This window comes from Coenobita brevimanus, chromosome 16 (genome assembly GCF_032717465.1).
Source record: "Coenobita brevimanus isolate Jiangsu-jjx chromosome 16, ASM3271746v2, whole genome shotgun sequence".
NCBI classification, from domain to species: Eukaryota; Metazoa; Arthropoda; class Malacostraca; order Decapoda; family Coenobitidae; genus Coenobita; species Coenobita brevimanus.
In genome coordinates, this window is record NC_136969.1 from 10,466,934 (window position 1) to 10,490,403 (window position 23,470).

Genomic DNA, 23,470 nt, shown 5'->3' on the forward strand with positions numbered 1-23,470 from the left:
GTTATATATCTTTAGGAAAACTTTTTTTTTTTTTTTTACTATGTATTCTTATCTAACTTCCTTAGTCCATTTTAGGAATGCTCAAGTTTTGCTTTATGCTAACACTGACACACTTGCATCATAGAGAACGCCATGGAGAGTCGTCTGTCACCAGGATGACGGAGGAGCGGGAACACTGCACTGCGACCAGCATGATACCCAGTGCTCGGCGACTCTCCAGCGATCTTTGAGTTTTATCTGACAAATACAGAGATGAGTGTATTGTAAGCAGAGATTTAGGGCACTTTGTATAATAAACTAGTGTCTGTGTTTAATTGGTATTACTAACTTACCTTGAATCTGAAAATGGTTACCATTTGCTAGATATAATTGTTTGCCCATAGACATAAGAATACAACGAAATGCGCCTGCTGTCCAAGAAAATGTAATATGCAGCAGGCCCTCCCTTTACCGGATATATTTGAGGAAAGACTGATCTGATAAAGTCTATAATCCAGTAGGTCCGATGGTCTCCCTCTGAGGTAGGATTTCAATCACACAATGGAAAATAAACGTGTAAAATACCATATTCTAGTACTAAAATTCAAGTATACCCATTTCCCATTTACTTGGCCCATAATTTTACACCCTTGTCATAGCACTTCTTCATGACTAGCCCAAGGGTCGGAAAAAACCGCCGCCAGCGATAGTAACCAAGCCACTCTGCCTGGGGGAAAAGATCTGGTGTGACTGGGTAGGCCTGCATCATATGACCATATCGCCCATGTAACGAATAGTATACTTTAAAGACTAAAAATTGTCCAGTGCGTCCTGATTTGTCCGGAAGTTCTGAATGTTTTTTTTTTTTTTTTTTTTTTTCAATTTCTGAATGGTATCTAGTACGTATGACCGTTTGTCCAAGGACTTCAAAGTGTTTGTTAAATCCGACATCTGGTATAACAGTGTACGGTAAAGTGAGGATTTTCTGTATCTTTGCAGTATGTACAATGATCGAGACTGGTATCTTCACAACACATAACATTCTCTTTTCTCCACTGAAATACTGTGCAACAGAAATTTGAAAGGAACACACATACCAAAATCTGTCGAGGTTAGAGTATGTATTTTATGCTCGATTAGGCATTAGATTATAATTAATTAGGCATCTTCGGTATGGAAAAGCAAATGTCACAAAAATAGCACTGCCTGACCCATCATATAACTCTTATGTTGAAACTCTCCTTACCCTTCACTTTCCTCACACAGCTGAAGATCGTTTTTTTTTTTTTTTTTTTTTTTTTTTTTTAATAGTGAAACAGAGGTCAAGAAGACAAGATTAGTGTGCATAAGGTGACTTACATACAATCCAAATATGGCTAGAATTTTGATGATGCACATAGAGGTAAGCTAAGACCAAAATGATAAAACGATTAAAATCGTCGATTCCCTTTTGGGACAACTTGCCTGAGGTATGAGGCAGATGGGCATGTACCAGAAGGCACGTAACTCCCAGATTAAGTCACAATCTCCCTGCAGCAGCAGCCGTCACACCACTACAAACTTCTGGTGAAGAATTACTGTGTATAAATGGTGTTGTATGTTTTCTTCAGTTACTGCATGTTAAGGATCCTCATTCATTGGAAAAAGTAAGTATCAATAAGTATCAATAAGATACCTGTGGTGTACTAAGCACTGAACTTTTGTGTAGTCTTTCATATAAGTGGGACACGAAACTCAGAAACTCGTCATATTTTTACTGCTTAATTTAACAAGGTTATTTTATGTCAAGAAGATGTAAAGGAATTAAATGTCTCATCTGCAGCTAATATTTTCACTAATATTACACTTATTTCATCAGTGACTCGTATGGAGTAATAATAAGAAATATACGCCACTGTGATTTCGAATGTGTCTCCATTTTTATGGCTTTATGATTATCAGCCACTTCCTGAATTCAAGACATGTTTATTTTCAAATAATCTTAAAAGAAAGCGTGAAAAGTCGGGCTATTGTTTTCCCAACAATCTGGGTGGGAGGCCATCATATGGATGCATTTTAAAATTATCTTCTACAAAAGGATAAAAGCCAGTGCCAGTGTCTCTTTCAGGTGCTTAAATAATAAGTCATCAGAATTCTGGATTAAAAGCTAGTCCCATATTACTCCTTCAGGGTGTACAGAACCAACACTAAGCTAATGAAGTCCATTACATATTTAGGTTACCGTACTTGGCAATGCATTTCAAAAATCCCAGTTACATTTTGGAGACTGATCTCTTTTATTCCGGAAGGGCCTTCACTCGACCTGGGCGTTCTGACCAGTACAACACCAGACGTGAAGTGATATGTTTGGCTGCATTGGTTGCACAATAAAATGTATTGGATAAGCCTGTCTAGCTTCTGCCAATCCACCTCTACCTCGGTGTAAGATAATCTATACGGTAAGACGTGAGGATAAAGGTATTTGGATGTGACGTTATAGCTGAATGAAAGTCACACTGCAGTCTCGTTAGTATGTATTTTAATCACCTAAAGAAAACTGAAATGTCAGTCTAAACTAGTGGTTCCCAAACTGGGGGCCATATATCAGAATGTAGGAGGCCATAACCTGAACCAAAGGAGTTTAGCGAGTAGGTAGTCAGTGGAGAGAACTTACACAGGTTCGGTACAGGTTTGTGCAATGCCTTGTGCCAGACACATAAGTAATACGTTTTTTTTTTTTTTTTTTTGCCTGTGGAATTACCTTTTTTTAAAATCTGATTCTGTGTTGTTGACATAATAAGGCATAGAGATGTGTTAGGGGAGTACATAATATAACTCAATCTAATTCTAAGGCTTCCTAAACTATGGATTCTGTATGATGACCTGGTCTTGAATCTTGAGTATCAGCAAGGATGTTCACATTTTTCAGTTAACTATCCATTCACAGTTGCAACATTGATCACCGTGTGCGCCTCCCCATATAATCAGTTTGTGCCCACCTGTGAATACTTCAGTGTTATATTAACTAAAGCCAACATCAATACCACTTTTATTAATGGTAAGTAAACTCTGGATCATGAAGTATATTAAGAAGGTAAATTATTTCTGCTGTATTTTTGCACAGTCTATCAATTTTTGTAACATAAAGTTTAACTTCCTTCAAACTTTTCATGATAAAAAAAAAAAAAAAACTGCCAAACCACATTTTACCCAAATCCGAGTGTAGGGGCCTGAGGCTAGGCGACAGTTACTCCAAACTGAGCTGTTGACACTTCAGGAGGATTCAGGAGCCAGGATGAAGTTTGAAACTGTATCTTTCACAGTATTTTGGTCATCAATGGCAGCTTCATACCCAAACTTATGTGACTTGGCTTTTCGCCACCTCCTACCATTTTCATCAACTTATTCATGTGAGGCTGCATTCTCTCAACTACTCCACATTAAAATGAAACATCGCAAAAGACTTGAAGTGAAGCATGACCTACGGTGTGCTTTAAGTGAAACAAAACCAAGAATCAAGAAGCTTGTTGATAATCTGCAACTACACCCTTCACACTGAGTGGAATGAGGATTCAAATGAAGGAAAAATGAACCTGGCATGAATGTTCAGAAGCAAATGGTCTGGGAGGAGGTGAGTGTGTCGCAGTTGAAGGTCATGGTTGTGGCAGATAATTATGACTCACTATGATAGCATATCATTTCAGAATTATAAAGTTATCAGATTTGTAAGATTCAAAGATCAGATCAAATTGCGTGGGATTAATATACTTTTTCAATCCAGTGAATTATTTTTAATTGCTGAATCAGCTTTTCGCCATAATGCAGTTTTTAATTACTCTAAGTATGGATTTTTTAAATGTGCATTTTATTATTCCTTTAGTACCATTTCAATAATTATATAAGATTCAGCTATGACAAAATACACATTTCTTTATTAATACTTAACAAAAGAGAAAATAACAAATGGAATAAATAAAATTACAGGATTTGCTAGAGTGATTTTTATATGGACATGATGAGTGTAGGACTGTAGTGTAGACAGTCACTGTAGTCATGGGTTATGGTTGGGGAAGGGGGGCCATGGACAAGGATCATGTATGAAAAGTGGGTAACGACCAGAAAAAGTTTGGGAACCATGCAATTCAAATTAACATCAAGGATAACAATTCTGGCAAATGAAAAACTATAAAGCGTACATTGCTTTCTTAACCAAGCATGACATTCAAGGACATGTCCTTGCAAGAAATCGAAAACATAAAATTTCAAGACAGTAAGCTGGTTAGGTAAAAAGTGATGAGCTGTCCGACAAACACATCAAACCAGTGGTATATAAAGACAAATGTAATTAATTTTTCCAAAAAAAAAAAAAAAAGCTTATATGATTTTCTAATTCACAAGATAATTGGTTAATCTTGTTAAAGTCTGTAAGACTGAAAGAGTACATTCAAATCAACTAAGACAAATCAGCCGTTTATTAACGGAAGCGAAAATTACTGTAGTTTACATTTTGATACTGTTCTCTTGTCGTCTGCTTGAGTGTTCCTACGTGGATATATTATTTTTCTCCAAAAGACAGTGAGGAACTACGTTTTTTACCTAGTACTGCTCTCTTGCATAATGAGGTCCACGTTAGGGTAACAGCCTGTCTGATTACTTCTATTGGCAAGGGCAGCTCAAAACTTTAGCAGTTTACGAAGTTAACCATGGACAGAAACAATTTTTCTACCAAACCGTGCATCATTTCGGCACTGTGGTAAGCTCAGTCATAACGAATATTAGGGTATTCAGTGCATCCACAGTTGCACTGAAACCCTGTATGTACTGCTCTGCGATTCATATGAAACACTTGTAACTCATCAGGGTGCAGTGTTATAGGATAATACATTTTTAAACGGTTATGATCGGTATTGAAGTGACCTTCCTTTCTAGGTCTGCCCGTGCAATGCCTGTTCTCAACGTGTCCCTCGAGCTTCCACCGATTGAGCCACCTGCGGACAGTGGTGATGCTGGACCCAGTTACCCTAGCTATGACACGAGCTGACAGGCCTCCCACCCACATCCACATAAAGCTGCTGTGTGCTGTCAGGGAGGATGATCGGGATGGACACTGTACTCCCATATTCTGAAAAATGTTCAACAAAATATAAACCCTTTCTACACTGATGACCATATATACATATCACAGGGTTATAAAGTATGCTACTAAAATGGCCTTCATATAAAATCCTAGGATAAAACTGAAAGGCTTTCACAATTGCACATCAGACCAAATCGCCATTCCTAGTGCGGTATGCAAGATATGACAGTTTGAATGTTAAAGGAAGGGGAGACAGTATGTGATCTTGAATATTCAGTTTGAACTTTTTATAATATGACAAATTCATGAACATATTCCAGTCAACAGCCAAAATATGAATCCATCCAGATGCATTAGTTTTCCAACCAGTTGGATAATGGCATCATGATATGGCCGAATTGAATTTCGGATGGCAGCTGGTAGCAACCTCACGTTTCATGCTCCCCTAGGATAGGGCACAATCTCATGATGTATGAGGCATATTCTGCTGTGCTATAAAATCCTCAATTAAAATACTGTAATTAAGCCCCCTCCCCCACCATCCTTTCTTTTTACACATTCTTTTGACACCACAATCTAAGTTCTGAAAAATCATTGAGGAAAAAAATTGGTGCTTTAAGTTTCCTTGAATATTATCTCTTGTGCATGAAGTTCCTCTGTACTATACGAGCCAAGAGAGGGTTTCGTAACTGTTACGGTATGGTATGTTGTCCCCTGTAATTGTTTGATAATTATCTAATTATGGGGACTGGCCATTATCAATAATGGAATATATAGTGACTTCTTTTTTGTTCTCTTTAACCCTTCCCTGGTCGTGGGTCCGGAATTTTCAGTCCACCCCAGGCCGACGTGGGGGCCATTTTCTGGTTTCGAAAATTGATTTTTTCCTTGCATATTGAAGAGAAAGTTCAGACACACCTAACAGTGCAAATCCCAGCTTCCTAGGCCCATTCTGTGGCTTGCAATAGAGCATGAAAGTTGCAGAAATATCAGCAACTGATATCTGCTGCCCAGAGGCGCTGCTGCGGTGCAACTTTGCAGGTGTTGTAATTTTTTGACCCCCTAAAACAATGCAAATGGTGCTGAAATGTTGCACATATAAGAAATATGATGATATCAAATGATTTCAGTAAATAATATGACAGGAATGGCTGGAAAAAAATTATGAATATATTTTCACCTTTTTGATATAAAATATGTTTATGGTAGTTTCGAGTTATTTATTACGTTATCATTGTGCCCATGCTTGGAAAAGGGAGTGAAAGGCTTGAATTTTTAGTCCTATATGAGCAAATTGCCCGTCCTCCGAGGCTAGTCTCTCCCACGGGAGATGAAAGTGGAGGGTCAGATCCGATTAGCAATACGGATGTTGAGTCGCACCTTCCATTTCCCACACCACATGCATGGCTAAAAATAAAATGGTAATGCATTTTCAAAACTACGAATGTCTGATTTGTACGAATACAGAGACAAAGCAGAAATAGATATGTTTACAGACGGGAAAATTTTATTTTTTCCGTAATAACACGTTCACCTTTCTCTATCATTTTACCTTGTTATTTGCGCAATATATGTTGCTGTCTTGTAAACAGCGTGGTTGTGTGTGTTTTGCAAGGGAGGAAAAAGATTATATTTTTTGTCTGGGTCGAGATAATGGGTGTAACTATGTATTCTTAGGCATGGCCATGAGCGAAAAAATCGTATATCCACTCGTCACGGCAGCAGGCAGTGAACTGACAGATGATATGTGAGAGGTTGAAGTGAAGGTCAGTCTCCCCCAGATGTTCGTTCACTTCCCGAAAGTTTTCACAGTTTGCTGCAAGTCGCATTGCATCGAATGATCCAAACCATTACAACAAACCTGAGCAAATAGATAAAGGTACCAAGACAAAAATGTATTTTTCACTTATCATGACTTTTTTGTTTGTGCCTGTATTAATTCATAATCGTAAACAGGTGGTTGTGTGTGCTTTGCAAGAGAGGACAAAGATGATATTTTCTGCCTGGGTCGAGATAATGGGTGTAGTTGTGCTTGTTTAGGCATGACCAGGAGCGAAAAATAGAAAATCTACTCATCACAGCAGCAGGCTCTGAACTGCTTGATGAGGTGTATGGGAGTGTATTGTAGGTTCAGACATTCAGAATGTTCGTTCACTTCCCAGAAGTTTTTGCAATTTTTTATAGGCCGTGCTGAAATGACGCCTGCGGCCATGTATCGGTTAAATGTCATTCGACGCCAGCGGCCATGGAAAGGTTACTGCACCGCAGCTAGTGAACCTCTTTAACAACTAGTTTCCATATATTATTGGACTAAATTGAGGCACTCCCTGCAGAAGTGAGGCAATTGACACAAACAAAAACACGAGAAAACAGTGGTTGAACTTTTGGGTATCTCGGAGTCTGGGTCAACCCTTGCTCACTACTGCATCAAGTTGCTCAAGACTCTGGAATACTCTGTGCTGTCAACCACTGTTTTCTCGGCTGTCACTTGTTTTGGTAATAATATTACATCTTATTGATTTTTTTTTTTTTTTTTTCAGTTTTCAGGACTATAGCCCTTGAAGACCTTTCTGGTTCCATTTCGAGGCAAATTTTTACAGAGAGAGACTCTATGCATCAATTCCAGACTGGTGCAAGTGATAACTTAGTTTCAACCTCCGGGTCACTTACCTCACTTCTGTAGGGAGCGCCGCAATTATTCTTCGGTGTCTAAGTTTAGCAAACATCAGTTATCTTTGGGAACTGGAAAGCACAACCGTGAATTATTAATCCGATAATGATCATAGATGATCTCATTTGGAAAAGTAAGTTACACATTAGTGTAACTGCGGCAGAGATTACTAACATCGACCTACTGCTTACGGTTACTCAACACTGTGCCACATGACTCACGGTCAGGGTGTGGGGGTGTAGGTGAGACTAATGTGGGACTAACAGCATGAAGCAGCAGCTGAGCACTGAGTGGACACTGGTCTTTTATGACCCTTTTATGACCAGTGAACATCTCCCCTTCCCCTCTCACCACACCAGCCAGTTAACACCTCCCCCTCTCATCTTACCACATCAGCCGGCGAACATTCTTGTCTCCTACCACTTATTGACTTAAATATTCGCACCTGCGTTAAAAGAACAAAAAAATTGTCATATTGATGACTCTAGAATTTATACTAAGATAATTAATACTATACTTAAAATACCAGTGTTGTATTCAGTACTAGGCACCTTGAGACCAAGACCAAGACCAGACCCTCTGAGACCAAGACCAAGACCAAGACCAGACCCTCTGAGACCAAGACCAATACCAGATCCTCTGAGACCAAGACCAAGACCAAGACCAGACCCTCCGAGACCAAGACCAAGACTGCTGGTCAGTTTTCAAGGGCGTCTCGGCCCCTCAAGTGAGTGCACTAGTACCCCAATCATGCAGTTGCAGATTATATATCAATGTGATAACACCATTTAAATGAGTTAAAGTTGGTTATCGCACATGAGATGAATGAGGTCGAGGAGTTTCTGGGAAGACAATTACTAAGAAGAATGGAAGTGAGAAGAGGGCAATGGGGATAATTCCCGGGGCAAAAACTCAAGAGTATGGAGGGACCAGGGCCCACACCAGGACTGTGACAATTTTGCTTCTTTTTCTGGCCCATGTCAAAAGTTTTCCGGGTACCCAAGGGCGCGATCATAGCTCTCTACGGCCCCGCACATCGATGTTACAGCATTTGTAAGTTTTTTAAATTTTTTTAACTTTTGAAAGTATGGTTTTAAAGTTATAATGTTTGCTGTTGCATACTTTGTCAGAGCTATCATACTCATGGATAGCTCTATCTTCCTCCTGCAAAACCTGGTTTTTGGAAGATTAATTTTCTCACTTCTCTCCAAGCTTTACCCGTGCCCAAATGTTCCATTTACAACATATTCATCTTTCGTTTCTCGTGAACAGTCGAGGGGACTACGTATTTTTCTGGATAATTACACAAGAGACCGAAGGGGTTTCGGGATACAGAGATGGGAAGCAAAAAATTTTCATAAATATAAAATTTATATTTTACTACCATAAGTGCTCCAAATACTCTTATGGTCGTAACCACTATTTGTTTAAGAGAACAGTTTTCACTAACTTTCCATCTTGAAACGGGCCCTCATTCGAGTCTGCTCACAGACCTTCTTACTACTACAGATGATTTATCGGCCCCCAGCTGGCCTCCCCACTTTAGTGAGGCTAGAAACGCCTCTAGACCACATGGCCATGGTCCCCCGCTCATAGGTGAATATGTTGTGTGAAATACGAGGGTAGCTGCGAAACACTAGATAATATTCTGAATTCTTCTAAGAAGGCCACAGAAGTCACTACAAGCCTCCGTGATAGCCATTTGGAAGCTCTGAAGGGTCATAACTCGAAAGGTTGGAAGCCATTGATGTCTGACTTGGCCCCCATCATTTTAAATCCTGGCTGCGCCCCTGTAAGGGAGGAAATATACTTACAAAATTTAATATATGTGAACAGCTGAACATCTAGGTAAAATATTTCTGCTTTCATTGCTTCATTGGCTTGAAGGAAAAAACATAGTAAAATAATAGTTTTTGTGGTTACGTTTTCCGAGTGAACTAGCTAAACCTGTGGTGTATGTGTACGAAGGGTGCGGGGATTGCATACACCATACACGTATATGAAGTACATGGAGGTGAACAGAGTTCCAACATGCGTGAATGCAAACAGAGATTATCACTGCGAGAATGGCCACATTATGCATGCTCTCTCAACTCGTATGCACTTTATCAGTGCTCGCAGGGCTCAACTCATGCACTATCACCGTAGCGGTAGCCAGACAGTATCTATATACAGTACAATGCTGTATGGCACGCCGTGAATCGAATCAGCCATGATTTTTCTCTGTGTATGATCTTCTATTCCGACCTTCCCCACGCCGTGATGTACTTTGTAATGCTGGTCTCGATCTGGTCTTGAGCCAAATCTCCGAGACCAGAAGCTTCGAGACCAAGATCAAGACCAAGACTACATCAAGCAAGACCAAGATCAAGACCAAGACCACATTCAACTGGTCTCGATACCGGACTCGAGACCAAGATCAGTCTCAAGACCTACAACACTGTAAGAGGAGTAGACTGTAGCACCAGTCGAGCAGGGTAGTACTCCCAGGGTTGATGGCAAGCTGATGACAGGGAGAGCTGGAGCTCCCGTTTCACTAGCCCTCAGGACTAGCTGCTGACCATCCTCTTTTGATGAAGTTTTTCAGTGTTTCAGTAACACAGAGAGTAGGCCAGCATGCTCTCCAATAAAACTTTCCCTATCAACACCAAACTACATGCACAGTACACACTACACTTACTTTTCAAAATTAAACAAGAAATTGGCTTTAGTAGATCAGGCCTCGCAGTCCCCAGTGGGTGGGACCATAAATTCCCCCACCAACCGCCCCTCTCCCAGTGACAACTCAGAGAGATGCCTGGAACCACTATCTGACTCACTTCTTCATTTCTGCAACATTCGCGGCCTTTCCTCTAACTTTCTCTCTCTCAAACACCACCTATCCTTCTCTAAACCTCACCTTCTCTTCTTGACAGAGACTCAGCTGTCTGAGGCAACTGACAGAGAACCCTTTTCTGTATCCTCCTACTTTCTCTTTACTCATTTCAAAGCCAAAGGTGGATGTTGTGTATATGTACGCAACAATTTATCTTGCTCTTGTGTTCCTGAACTTGATTCTTCAGAATTAACTACTCTCTGGGTTTGGCTTTCTTGTCATTCTCTGACTAAATATATCTGTGCTGTTTACTTATCCCCTAATTCTGCCGAATACTAAAAACTCATTGACTATCTTACTTCTACGATGGAACACATTCTATCCATTTCTCCTTTCTCTGAAATCTCCATTCTAGGTGATTTCAGTGTTCACCACCACCTTTGGCTCTACTCTCCTTTCACTGATCCACCTGGTGAACAAGCCTACATCTTTTCTATCCTTAATGACCTAGAGCAGCTTGTACAGCACTCTACCCATATCCCTGACCGCCTTGGAGAGAGCTCCAACATACCTGACCTCTTCCTTACAACTAATCCTTCTGCTTACACTGTTAATCTCTCCTCTCAGTTGGGCTGCTCTGATCCCAACCTTATTACCTTAACCTGTCCTATCATTCTGGTGCAGCCTGCAGATCCTCCAAAGAATCGTTGTCTTTGGCACTTTGGAACTGCAGATTGGGAGGCCCTCAGGCAGTACTTCTTTGATTTTTCATGGAATGATTATTCCTTCCATGGCCGGGAGCCATCTGTGCTTTGTGCATTACGGAGCATACATTCCTTTCTCATATCCTTTGACTAATGCAAGAAAGCCTTGGTTTAATCACGCTTGTTCTAATGCTGTCCGCAGCAAGGAGCTGGCCTATAAAAGGTACGAGAGCCAACCCACCCCTGGATCACATTTATTTACGTTTCTGCCCTGAATCATCCTATATCTGTTCTTCGCTCTGCTAAAAATAATTTCATCTGTACTAAATGCTCTCAACTCTCTAACTAGAATTACTCCCGCTCCTTCTGGCACCTTGCCAAAAACCTTTCTAACAACTTAACCTCATCATCCACCCCTCTTCTTTTCTATTCCGATGGTTCCCTAGCTATTTCTTCTACTGATGAAGCAAATCTCTTTGCTCAGACTTTCTCCTCCAATTCCACCTTAGACGATTCCAGTGCTGTTCCTCCATCACTTCCCCCGTCAGACTTCCTCATGGCTGACATTAAAATTTCTTCAGCTGATGTATTTTCTGCCATTACTGGCCTCAATACTAACAAGGCATATGGGCCTGATGGAGTCCCTCCTGCTGTCCTCAAGAAGTGTGCTTCTGTGCTTGCACCCTGCCTAGGTAAACTCTTTCGCCTTTGTCTGTCAACTTGTACCTTTCGTTCCTGTTGGAAGTTTGCTCTCATTCAGCCAGTCCCAAACAAGGGTGACCATTCCCAACCCTCTAATTATCGTCCAATATCTTTAACATCCTGTGAGTCAAAAGTTATCCAGTCTATTCTTAACAGAAAAATATTAAAGCATCATTCCTATCACAACCTTGTTTCTAGTCGTCAGTATGGGTTCTGTCAAGAATGCTCCACTGGCAATCTTCTCACCTGCCTTTCAGACTCCTGGTCATCCTCCTTTCAGGACTTTGGCAAAAGCTATGCCATTGCACTGAACATTTCAAAGGCTTTCGATCGAGTCTGGCATGAATCTTTAATTTCCAAATTGCGCTTGTACGGTTTCTATCCTTCTATCTGTGTCTTCTTCTATAGCTTCCTTTCTGGTCGATCTATAGCCGCTATTGTAGGTGACCATCGTTCTTCTCTTAGATCTATCAACAGTAGTGTTCCTCAGGGCTCCATCCTGTCACCAACTCTCTTCCTTTTATTCATCAATGATCCTCTAAGCTGTACATCTAACCCTATCCACTCGTACGCTGATGATTCCACTCTTCACCTTTCCATTCGGTTCCCACAACGTCCATCTCAGCAGCTACTTCAATAAACAAAGGATGAGGCTATGGCACACCTAATGTCTGACTTGGCTCGTATCTCTGAGTGGGGTAAAAATAATCTTGTTATTTTTAATGCATCAAAAACTCAGTTTTTACACCTATCAATGCTTCACAATCTTCCACAGGAGTACCCACTAACTTTAATATTATCCAGTTCAATCCTGGATCATCCTTGAACATGCTTGACGTTTCATTCACTCAGGGTTTATCTTGGAAAAATCATATTGCATCTCTTGTAAAATCAGCTTCCAAGAGATTAGGTGTAATAAGCCAACTCCGTACCTTCTTTACCCCTGCACAGTTGTTGAATTTATACACGGGTTTTATTCACCCCTGTTTAGAGTACAACTCTCATGTAAGGGGAGGCTCCCCACATACAGCTATTTTCAATAGGGTGGAGTCAAAGGCTTTTCTTCTCATCAGTTCACCTCCTCTTACTGGCTCCCTTCAACCTCTGTCTGTTTGCCGCACTGTTGCATCTTTATCTCTTTTCTATCACTACTTCAATGGTCACTGCTCCTCTGAACTGTCTGCTTGCATCCCTCCAGCTCTACGACGGGTGCGTAGCACCCGTCTACAACAAACTCTCATTCCTTTTCTGCCCAGCTCTCTAATGAAAGAATTAACCGTTACTCCCATACCTTCATTTATGCAACAGGTCACCTCTGGAACTGCCTCCCTCTGTCTGTATTTCCTACTTCCTATGATCTCCAGTCTTCCAAATGCGGTGTGTCCAGACATCTCGAAATGAACGGATCTTGATTTTGGCTCTCTTTTGTATTTTTTTTTTCTTCTTGGAAGGAACGGTTTTGGGCTCCTGCCTCTGGTTCCTTCTTTCTTGCATAAAAAAAATACCTCTACGGATATTTAAAACCAGTCTTTGTTCATAGTTCAGTAGAAGACTGTGAGGCACCTGTGTTTCCAAAAGTGAGCTGGCTTATAATTTTCAATATACTGGTACGGTACTTTACAGTGTATTAAAAGCTAGCCCCTGGCAGTGAATATGGAGGACTTTTTTTTAACTAAATCAGTAATAAAATTCATTATCCAGTGCTTCCCTAACGCAACAGTATCCATCAGCTACAAAGGTTACCTCCATAAACTTCACCTCTGGTGTGAAGTTCCAATCGTGCCTAACAGATTTAGAGCAGTTCTTTAAGAGTTAAATGGCAATTCTTTTGCTTTGACGAGATGATGTAAATGTGGAGCAGCCAAATAATTAGGAAGTGTATTAAATAATATCCCATCATATACCTGATATTGTTGAACAGTGAATTCTTTATCAAGCCTAGAAAAATACATAGGGACAAAAAAAAAAAAAAAACAAGGCTGGCCTATGATTTAATTATTTTTTCACTAAAATCATCATAAAATGCTCTGAACCAGACATTATAACAATGAAATGCAATGTTCTCATTTTCATAGGGCAGACAGTGAAATTAATCACACATGGGCGCTGTGGACACACTTGCCCTGACAGCCATGTTCTCTACCAGCATCACCACCAAACCCAGTGCGAATCCACATCTTAGCACGGCAAACATACCCTGAAAACAATGCATGGACGGTAAGTTAGCTTTTTTTTTTTTTTTTTTTGAAGATGGCTTCGTCACCATCAGGTTTATAATACTACAGAATAGTTTGAACCTGACTATCAGGCTTCATATTTAGCCTGCTTCCTCATATCAGATTTTTGACACGTCTTTCGATTTCAAATTCACAGTATTCCTCTTCATCTTACTGCTGTTTTAGAAAAATGAGAGATGATGGCAGCTGGAAATGCACCAGGTGTCAAAAGCCATAGAAGAATTTCAAAGCTCCAAGGCTTGTCTAGAAAACTGGTTGCTATGACTTACTTGTTATAAGTTAACCCACCGCATCGCATTGACATATATATACGTCCGAATGTTTTGTCACTGTGACTCCCATTGATATATATAAACGCGCCACAATTGCAAGGTGTGTCATTTGCACATTTTTCAAAAATCGCGCGTGATTTTTGGTATGTATACACGGGACACCTTCCTCTACAAGATGCCAGGCAGGGACAATGCCTTACCCTGCATGACCTTCCCTCACCAAACACTCCATTGTCTCGGCAATTCACCTGTTACAAGGGAACTGGCCAGTGAAGACATGTGCCACGGTACGAAATTCAAGGCCAGAGTGATTCCCTAATCAATGTCAATGTGGAGGACAAAGTTTACGTAGCATTAAACGAAGAAACAGTCAGAAATGATGATCAGGTAATGTTACCAAAAAAGGTTAGGTATGTTGATGTGTTTGGTGAGTGAAACAATGATTATATTGCCTATATTACTGTGTGAAAACCAAAATACTCTCGTACTACATATAAATTCGTACCAAATAAATAAATAAATACCGTTTATGAGTGGTGTGGAATAGTTACCTTCCCATAGAACTCATTTTCTTTGGAGCCAGCCTGATAGAAAACCCTGTAAGATAAGGGGTACTGCTACCTATATCCAGTATCTTAAACCTCAGGTGAGCGATTTCTCTAAGAATTTTCGATGTTTCTCGCCAAAAGCGGAGGTTTGAGCCAAATTTTTTTTTTTTCCAAAATTGGTCAGGTTTGGGGGGAGTCAGTGGTGGAAAATCGATCAGGATGAGGCGGGTTAAAGACTATAGGAAGGCTATGATCCAGTGATTGTCCAGAGTTGCAACTAAAAATGCAAGCTTTCGGTAGCTAAGGCAAATATGTGATACAAAGCTGCGAATTAACACATTTGGTACATTAATTGATGGTAAAGGCTAACATGACTACCCACCCATAGATTCATTAGAGATAAGGCTGTGCTGACAGTGATGATCATGGGTGGGTTATTGCATAATGTGGCGTTGGTAGTGGGCATGAATGCATAGAGTAAAGCCAAGTGGCGTGATTCATAATATTTAGGTACAACTTTGCCTCTTTATTTGGTTACATATATTTATTGGCTCTGTTTTTGTTTAATTTTGTCAAAAAAGGTTATTTTAGGTATTTCGAACTATGAAATTTGTCGTATAACATGATTTATTCTAGTACGGTATCATCTTTTCACTCCACTTTCAGAACCCAATTGCATGCAAAGTTCTTTGATGGATCAAGAATATGTGTAAGCTGAGTAGGAAAAGCACTACAGTAGTCTTTAGGGAAGAAGTTTTACAAGTAAGATCTGCTACTTGTACACAGTAATTGAGGTACTGTAGTTTGAAATCGGACTAACATTAAGCATCCTGCTTCCTATATTGTCAAATTTACCCAAACAATCCGTAGTCATTACCTATGTGTGTAATTATAATTTGATAAACAAACTGATAATGTCTGACAGAGAAGCAACCAAGTAATACTTCCATGTCGGGGAATGAACCCAGACCCATATTCAATCACGAACATGAAAGTAATTCTTGGTAGAATTGTATCTTTGTTCCATTAAGTAAACAAACAAAGAAAAAAATTAATCTCAACAGGTTGTGTTGAATCAGCATACCATAATGGAGTGGTCTCGATGTCTGCTGTCAAGGTCCTTCAGAAGTTGATCTTCAATGTCCAGCTCTCAGTAAAAATAAGGAAGACATCAAGGCTTATGAAACATTTCTCACAGATGCATGTGGATCAGCGGGGTTGGTTGTACTTGAAAAACTAACTCCAGATATATGTTCAGTTGAAGTCCTCACTAATCAAAAAGCCAAGTGGCACAAGAATTGCCGGAGGAAGTTCCGAAAAGACAGACTAAAACACAACTTGCCTTCAACTTCAAGTCATGAAACAACAGTTGTGAGAACTACAAGATCCAGTGGAAGGTCAGGAGCTGAAGTACCAAATCTATGTTTGTTCTGTGCCCAAGGAGGCACCTTGAAACGACCCCTTCATGAGACTATGGAGGGGACACTAATTCAGTGAACCAGCTGAGGAAGTAGATGTTCTGTCAGCAGAACCAGAATGTAGAAATGACTCCCCCAACTCAAAATGCACCGTACCACCACTGTCAAAGAGCTCTCTACCAGGCTAGTATTTGGATATCTGCTCACGACCCACAAGTTCGCGAACCAGACCCTTGCTTGCATGGATGGAAGCAAATTGATGGGAGGTTGGTTCCTCGGTGGATTTCCATCCCACAAGATGCAGCAGTGTGCCATGAGCTAGTAAAGTGTTCATGTGGAAAACCATGTAGTAGAGCTTGCAGTTGCACCAAGAAGGGCGTACCCTGCACAGCCCTCTGTAAATGTCTGTGCAAAACCTTGTAAATAATGAACACTATACTTTCTTACACAAAAAGTGAAATAAATTTACTCACTGACTTAATTCTGTAATAGGAAACATTTGTTATACAAAGGTCCACTTTAGTTACCGGACTTTTAGAAAAGAATTTGCCCATTAGAATTAATAAGTGATTCATTACTGCTGTATATTTCAAACATACAGGCATAATTTATGTTGGCTTGGTTAGGTAAATAATGTTTAGTTGTAAACATGAATTAAGCAAAAGGTATTATGTACAGTATAGTATGTTTGACAATCATAAAGCTGATCACAACTTTGAACTAATGATGGAATTGGAAAACACTTCGCAGTAACTGTATAATATTCTGCAAATGTCAATGTGAACGCTAATGAAATGGCATATAATTATGATTTAAAATAACTTTTCGTATATACACTTGTATATATGTGTATGAAATGATAACACCATTATCGTAATGTTTACTAGATTCAACAAGTGGAGTGATACTTTGTACATATATGTAACCAAATAAGAAGACAAAGTTGTAAAATATAATTATTAACCTTTCTATTGTGACTTGCACTAGCGATGCATGAGGTAGTTAACAGTTATTCATACATAATTTAGTATTATTCTAAGTCAACATAAAAAGTTCGTTCTGGTGTCGTTTTATAGGTATTGAAAGGCTGCATAATTTTTATTTAGAAGGATTTTTCAGTATACATATTCATATGCTTGTGTCTGGAATGAATATACCATATATATATCATATTTTTCCCCACTATTTTCAAGAAAAAATTAGCTATACTGATTTTTAGCTACCTCTAGTGCAAAAATTAGTGCTACTGTATATTCCGATTATTCATGTATAAAAACATATAAAATGATGTATCAATCATGAATTTAGATTATCTGCTTGCATAACTGAATACAATAAGGAAGACATTTTTCTTCGGACCCCTAGGGCCCATGAGGGGGTCCCGTGGGGACCCAAAGGGTTATTTTTTTCTGCCCTCCTTCCAGATCAATTATTCATGACCCAAGGAACCAGGAAAACACTATGAGCAAACTTTAACACGCCACCTGAATCACGTCATAAGTGATTCATGCCTACTATGGAAGTTCAGGATAGAGGTACTGTCACCACTTGGATCCTCTGACCACAATCTCATCAAAGCCTCATTAGTTAACCCTCCTACACCTCCCCATTCCGAACCTGTCAGGGTGACCCGATGGCACTTTGACAAGGCAGACTGGGATGGATTTAGAAATTATCTTGCTGATGTTCCATGGCAGTCTTTCTTCTCTAGTGATCCCAATTCTACCCAGTCCCACATTTGCGACTTAATACTAGCTGGTATGGATTTATTCATACCAAGTCAACAATTCACTAAAAGATCAAACTCTCCAAAATGGTTTGATGGCAATTGTGCCAGAGCAACAGCCCAAAAGTCATTAACATATAACTCTTACTTAAAATCAAAAACATCTGAATCACTCTCCCAATTTAAAATCGCTAGAAATCATGCAAAAGCTGTATTAAATCTATCTAAATCAAACTTTCTTCAAAAGCAAGCATCAAAACTACTTAACAAACCTAATGACAATAGAATATTCTGGTCAACTCTTATTCTTTCAATAATAACTTTAACAAGTCACCTTCCATTCCCCCACTAAAATCTTCAGATGGCAGTATTACAAATGACCCACGTGGGAAAGCAGATATCTTTGCTAGTACCTTTGCAAGAAACTCTACCATAGATGATACCAGCCAGAATGTCTCAGTACTGGAACTTGATTCTCCCAAAATTGCCCCACTTAAAATACAGACAAGATTCGTAAAATCCATCCTAGACAATTTACCTACCAACAAAGCTCCAGGCCCAGATGGAATTCCGCCAATTGTTTTGAAAAAGTGTTCCCCTGAACTTGCCTCTGTCCTAGCTAAATTATTCAGACTATGCATACGTACTTCTTTATTCCCAAATTCATGGAAAGAAGCCAATATCCACCCAGTTCCGAAGAAAGGAAGTTCGTCTGACCCCTCCAGTTACAGACCAATAGCTGTCACATCTTCTCTTGGTAAGGTATTTGAAATTTTAATTAATAAGCATATTGTTAAACATCTTGAATCCAACAACTTAATTAGTGATAGACAATACGGTTTTCACCGCGAAAGATCCACCATTGACATACTCAATCTCTTAACTCATACCATCCATCAATCAATTGATCTTTTTGGAGAAACTCATGCAGTAGCTCTTGATATCTCTAAAGCTTTCGACAGAGTATGGCACCGTTCCCTGCTGTCCAAACTCCCTTGCTATGGACTAACGTCTTTTGTTCCTTTGATTTCTTCTTATCTTAGTGACAGGAAAATAAGAGTAAGAGTAGATGATGTATATTCGAATTTCCACTCAATTAACGCCGGCGTGCCGCAGGGATCAGTTCTGGCGCCAACCCTATTTCTGGTTCATATTAATGATCTCTTATCTGTCACTCACAATCCCATTCACTCATATGCAGATGACTCAACACTACATAGTTCATTCACACTCAGACATCCAATTACAAAGTCTAATATCTCTATCTCTCAACTCAGTACAGCCATCTCCATTAATCAAGATCTATCTGCAATCAGTGAATGGGGACAAAACAACCTTGTCTCTTTTAATGCTAGTAAAACTAAATATATACAGTTTACTAATAGACAGATATTACCAGATTCGTACATTACCTTCAGTGCTACTAATATTCTCATCTCCAAAAGTATTGAAATTCTTGGTGTCTCACTTAACAGTGCCCTCAGCTAGACCTCTCATGTCAGATCACTTGCTAAAACCGCCTCAAAGAAACTTGGATTATTGTACGGAGTCCGTAACTTCTTCGCCGATGAGCAGTTAGCTATAATTTATAAGAGTCATGTGCGCTCTCAGCTTGAATATTGTTCACCCTTGTGGAATGGATGTGGAGAGGTTGCATTAAGACAACTAGACAAAATTCAGAATAAAGCTGTTAGAATCATTAACAACCCTGCCATTACATATAAACTACCTCCCCTGCAAGTAAGAAGGAATGTTGCCTCCCTTGCATTATTTTACAGATATTTTTTTGGCAAATGCTCAGACGAAGTTGCGTCCATGGTGCCACCTCTCCATGCCTTCCCTCGTGCTACACGGGCATCTGGTAGCGCTCATGACTGGAATGTCACTCAACCATATTGCAGAACTTCTGCCTATCAGAATTCTTTCATTCCCCGAACTGCATCTCTCTGGACCTCGCTTCCCCAGAGTTGTTTTCCTCCAAATTTCAACCTACAACTGTTCAAGTCTAACTGTTACAGATATTTTATGAACAGAGGACACCAGTATTCTGGTGTATGGATTATTTTTTTTTCCCCATTTGTTTTTCCTTCCTCCGTTCTGTTATTTAAAAAAAAAAAAAATCCATATACATGCCGGATTCCACTAGTGCTACGCCATGGACAGAGAAGAGAGGTTAACAGGCGAGAGGTTTTAGTTACTTACGAGCATGAGAGGCTAAAACTGGTGCAGAATTGTTAACTCTTCAGCATACTTTAGGTCAAATGAATTGGCACTTTTATATTCACTGTCCTAACCCTCGTTCTTTCTATCGTTCCCAAATCTGTCTTCTTGGTTTCCTCATTTTACACAACTACACGGTCATTTTCTGGTTCCAATTCAGTATTCTTACTCCTTAATCATTTTCTGCATGTGTTCTGCTTTGCAGCCGCTGCTCCTAATTTCCTCATTCCACCGAGCTCTCCCCTTGATTTCCACTTTCCTATTGGCATTTCTCTTCTGTTATCTTTCTGAACATATATTCATAATTAGTGTAAAACTTTACTCCAAGAAATAAAAATAAATAAATTTTGTACTCTTTTTCTTCTTCTCCCACTTACAATAATAATGACAGTTATGTCAGAAGACTAATCGTTAAGTTTGTGAATCTGGTCCCAGCACTGCATGAAACTCACACTCTAGTCAAGACGGGCATGAGGACGCTGTTCTTCTGAGTCAACATGGTGATGGGGTTGCTCAGGTAGATGCTGCGGGAAATGCAGCAATCGCATCGGCCTGCCCAGCGAAGTAAAGGATGGGTCAGATTTCTATATACCGACTGCATTAGGGACAAAGGCAGACACAAAGCCTTATAACTACCAACTTTCTCATACAAGACGACCTACGACCGTCGGATTCTTTACCCAGCTCCACAATGATACTGCCAAATTGATCCAGCCTCTGCAGTGTGCAAAACAAACAAGCCACGACATAGAACCTAACAGTTTTTGGCAAGTCTTAATCGTCCGTAAGACAATCCACAAACCAAATTCACGATGAGACTCCAGTTCTACTGCCGAAATTAATCTTGGTAATAAGCATCCTACGATTTAATACCCGAACCTGTGAGAGAGAAGTTTGGCACCATAGTCCTAATGTTAATGGCCACATCGAACAAGACTTGAGTGCCGTCCCACACAACAGTCTCCATACTGCGGGTTATCTCGCTATATTGCATGAGCCTCACTTGCTCAGTGTCCAGCAGGATCCCCGTCTCCTTCAGCGGGCCAGAACTTGCTTCCTGCAAGGGCACGGAGGTCAATAGCTACGCAAGTTAATAACCTGCATGGGGTCAATAGCTTTGTAAGAAAAGAGCCTACATATATAGATTGCTATTCGAGACAATGGACTGGCAAAAGCAGTCAAGTTTAGTCTGTTACAATTTAGCTATGCTCGTCAGGGGCATTAATGGGTACAGACGGGAAGTGGACAGATCAGTCTGAGGTACAGCATCCATGCAACACATCAAGTCTCTCTCACATAACACTTCTCCAAGAAACTCCCCTATACAACGTCTTCTTTATCCTACTAAGGAATGCACAGGGAGGTAGAGGGATAGAGAGAACGAGGTGAGCAATTAACTCAACTCCCTCGATCCTTTACCATCTACACTCGGCTCGCTGGGAGAGACGACGAGAGAGAGAGACTATCAATCGCAGCTGCAGGGAGACGTCAACAGAGAGCCACTATCTTTCCACTACATAACTGAGAGGAGCCAAACACAACAATTGATAGTCTAAACAAGGAATTACTCACACGCATAATGGCAGGCAGACTATTACCCTCCAAAAAAATAATCTTCATGTCATCATCGAGGACGTCCTCGAGGTTCTGGTAGGGGTGGTCGATGTGTCTGACGGCCAGGAGGGACATGATATTGCCTTCGTAGCTCTTGGTCATCACTAGCGTCATTATCATCCACACCCCCATCACCACACGCTCCCACCACCACAAGGCAGTAGTAATTTTAATATCTGTGTTGAGGAATTTAACTTAATAATAATGCAATTTAAAAAGCTCCAAAGAGTACAACCAGAAAACATTTATGAAATTAATTTTGCGAAACTCTTCTGAACAGGTTATTAGGTTCTGTGTTTCTTTGCAGGTGATGCTGTTAGGTGAATATATGTGAGCGTAAGTGTATGTGAGGTGGTCACTCAAGCAACTGGGGTTACCTTCTTCCAGCATGACCCGAACACATTTAAACATTTTTGACTCTCGCTGACATGGTCCATGTCCAGTGTTTGGTCAGGAAGGCAGGAAGGCAGAACCAGCATCACAGCCAGCACCGCCAACAGCGCCGTCAACAGAGCCACCCATACCAGTGGTGACAGAGGCAGCAGAAAGCCCCATGGGTCCACCTCAGGGTGACCACGGGCAGACAGAACTTCATATCCACCCATGTTAATGTATGAGGAGAAGTCTGTCACTGTGCTGCGAATGTGACCCATGAATATTGGGCCTGAAGCAATCTCAACTTTCTGAAAGGATGGATAGAATTAAACTGTCAGTCTTGTCTCTCCATCTCTCTTCTGACCTGCTACGCATGCCATTTCTTGGGATCCACTCAGGTGGTCTTTGCCCTGTGTGTTATTTTGCTTTCTAGCTACATGCCAAGTTCAGTTTCTCTTCTGTTATTATTTACCACTTGTACCATATCTTTCACTTTATTTTCTCTTGCACACGTTGCCTTTATCCTGTCTAATGCCAACAATAATCTCCCCAAACCACTTTGTATATTATTTCCCTTAGCTCACTGTTGGGGATATGTGCAATGGTTATACTTCCAAAGTTCAAGTACACTTTTATTATTATGCATTTCCTTTGTTCAATAAATCTTACTCCCTTTTTGTCATCATAAGTCTAGCGATGATTGGGTAACTTTAACATTTGACTTACATAATTGTTCAAATTCACAAGAAATTCACCCTCATTTCCAGTTAACGTTCCCATGTTACAGTTCGATTGCTCTTTCAACCCACTTTGCGACTCGCCTCGTTGAGGACACTAAGCTTCATTTGCAAATCTTCCTTCATTTCTGAGAGTAACAGTATCATCTGCAAATTCTCCATCTCCAAATTTCATGTCTCTCTCCTATCACAGCTGAAAATCAGCATGGCAAACTTCACTGGTCAAACTATGAAAACTGAAGGCTGTTAGGAACCTTTTTCCTGTTGATGTGTGATATGTGGCCTATAGGACCACAGAGATGACTTTCCGAGTTTATATTAAAGTAATTTCTAATGACCACTCTATAATTTTTTGTTCTAGCTTTTACACGTTTAGCTTTTTTATTCTAAGTTCAA

General features: G+C 40.1%; 1 protein-coding gene across 1 annotated transcript; it reads right to left on the minus strand.

Annotated features, from left to right (window-relative positions):
* Window positions 1-20,796: 20,796 nt before the first annotated feature.
* On the minus strand, window positions 20,797-23,200 carry LOC145390960 (glutamate receptor ionotropic, kainate 2-like). The gene is made up of 5 exons (XM_080265697.1): window positions 23,147-23,200; window positions 22,340-22,645; window positions 21,921-22,103; window positions 21,228-21,405; window positions 20,797-20,900 (listed from the first exon to the last, which is right to left on the minus strand). Exons 1-5 carry the CDS (start codon window positions 23,198-23,200, stop codon window positions 20,797-20,799), a joined length of 825 nt encoding a protein of 274 aa, XP_080121823.1.
* Between the last annotated feature and the right edge of the window lie 270 nt (window positions 23,201-23,470).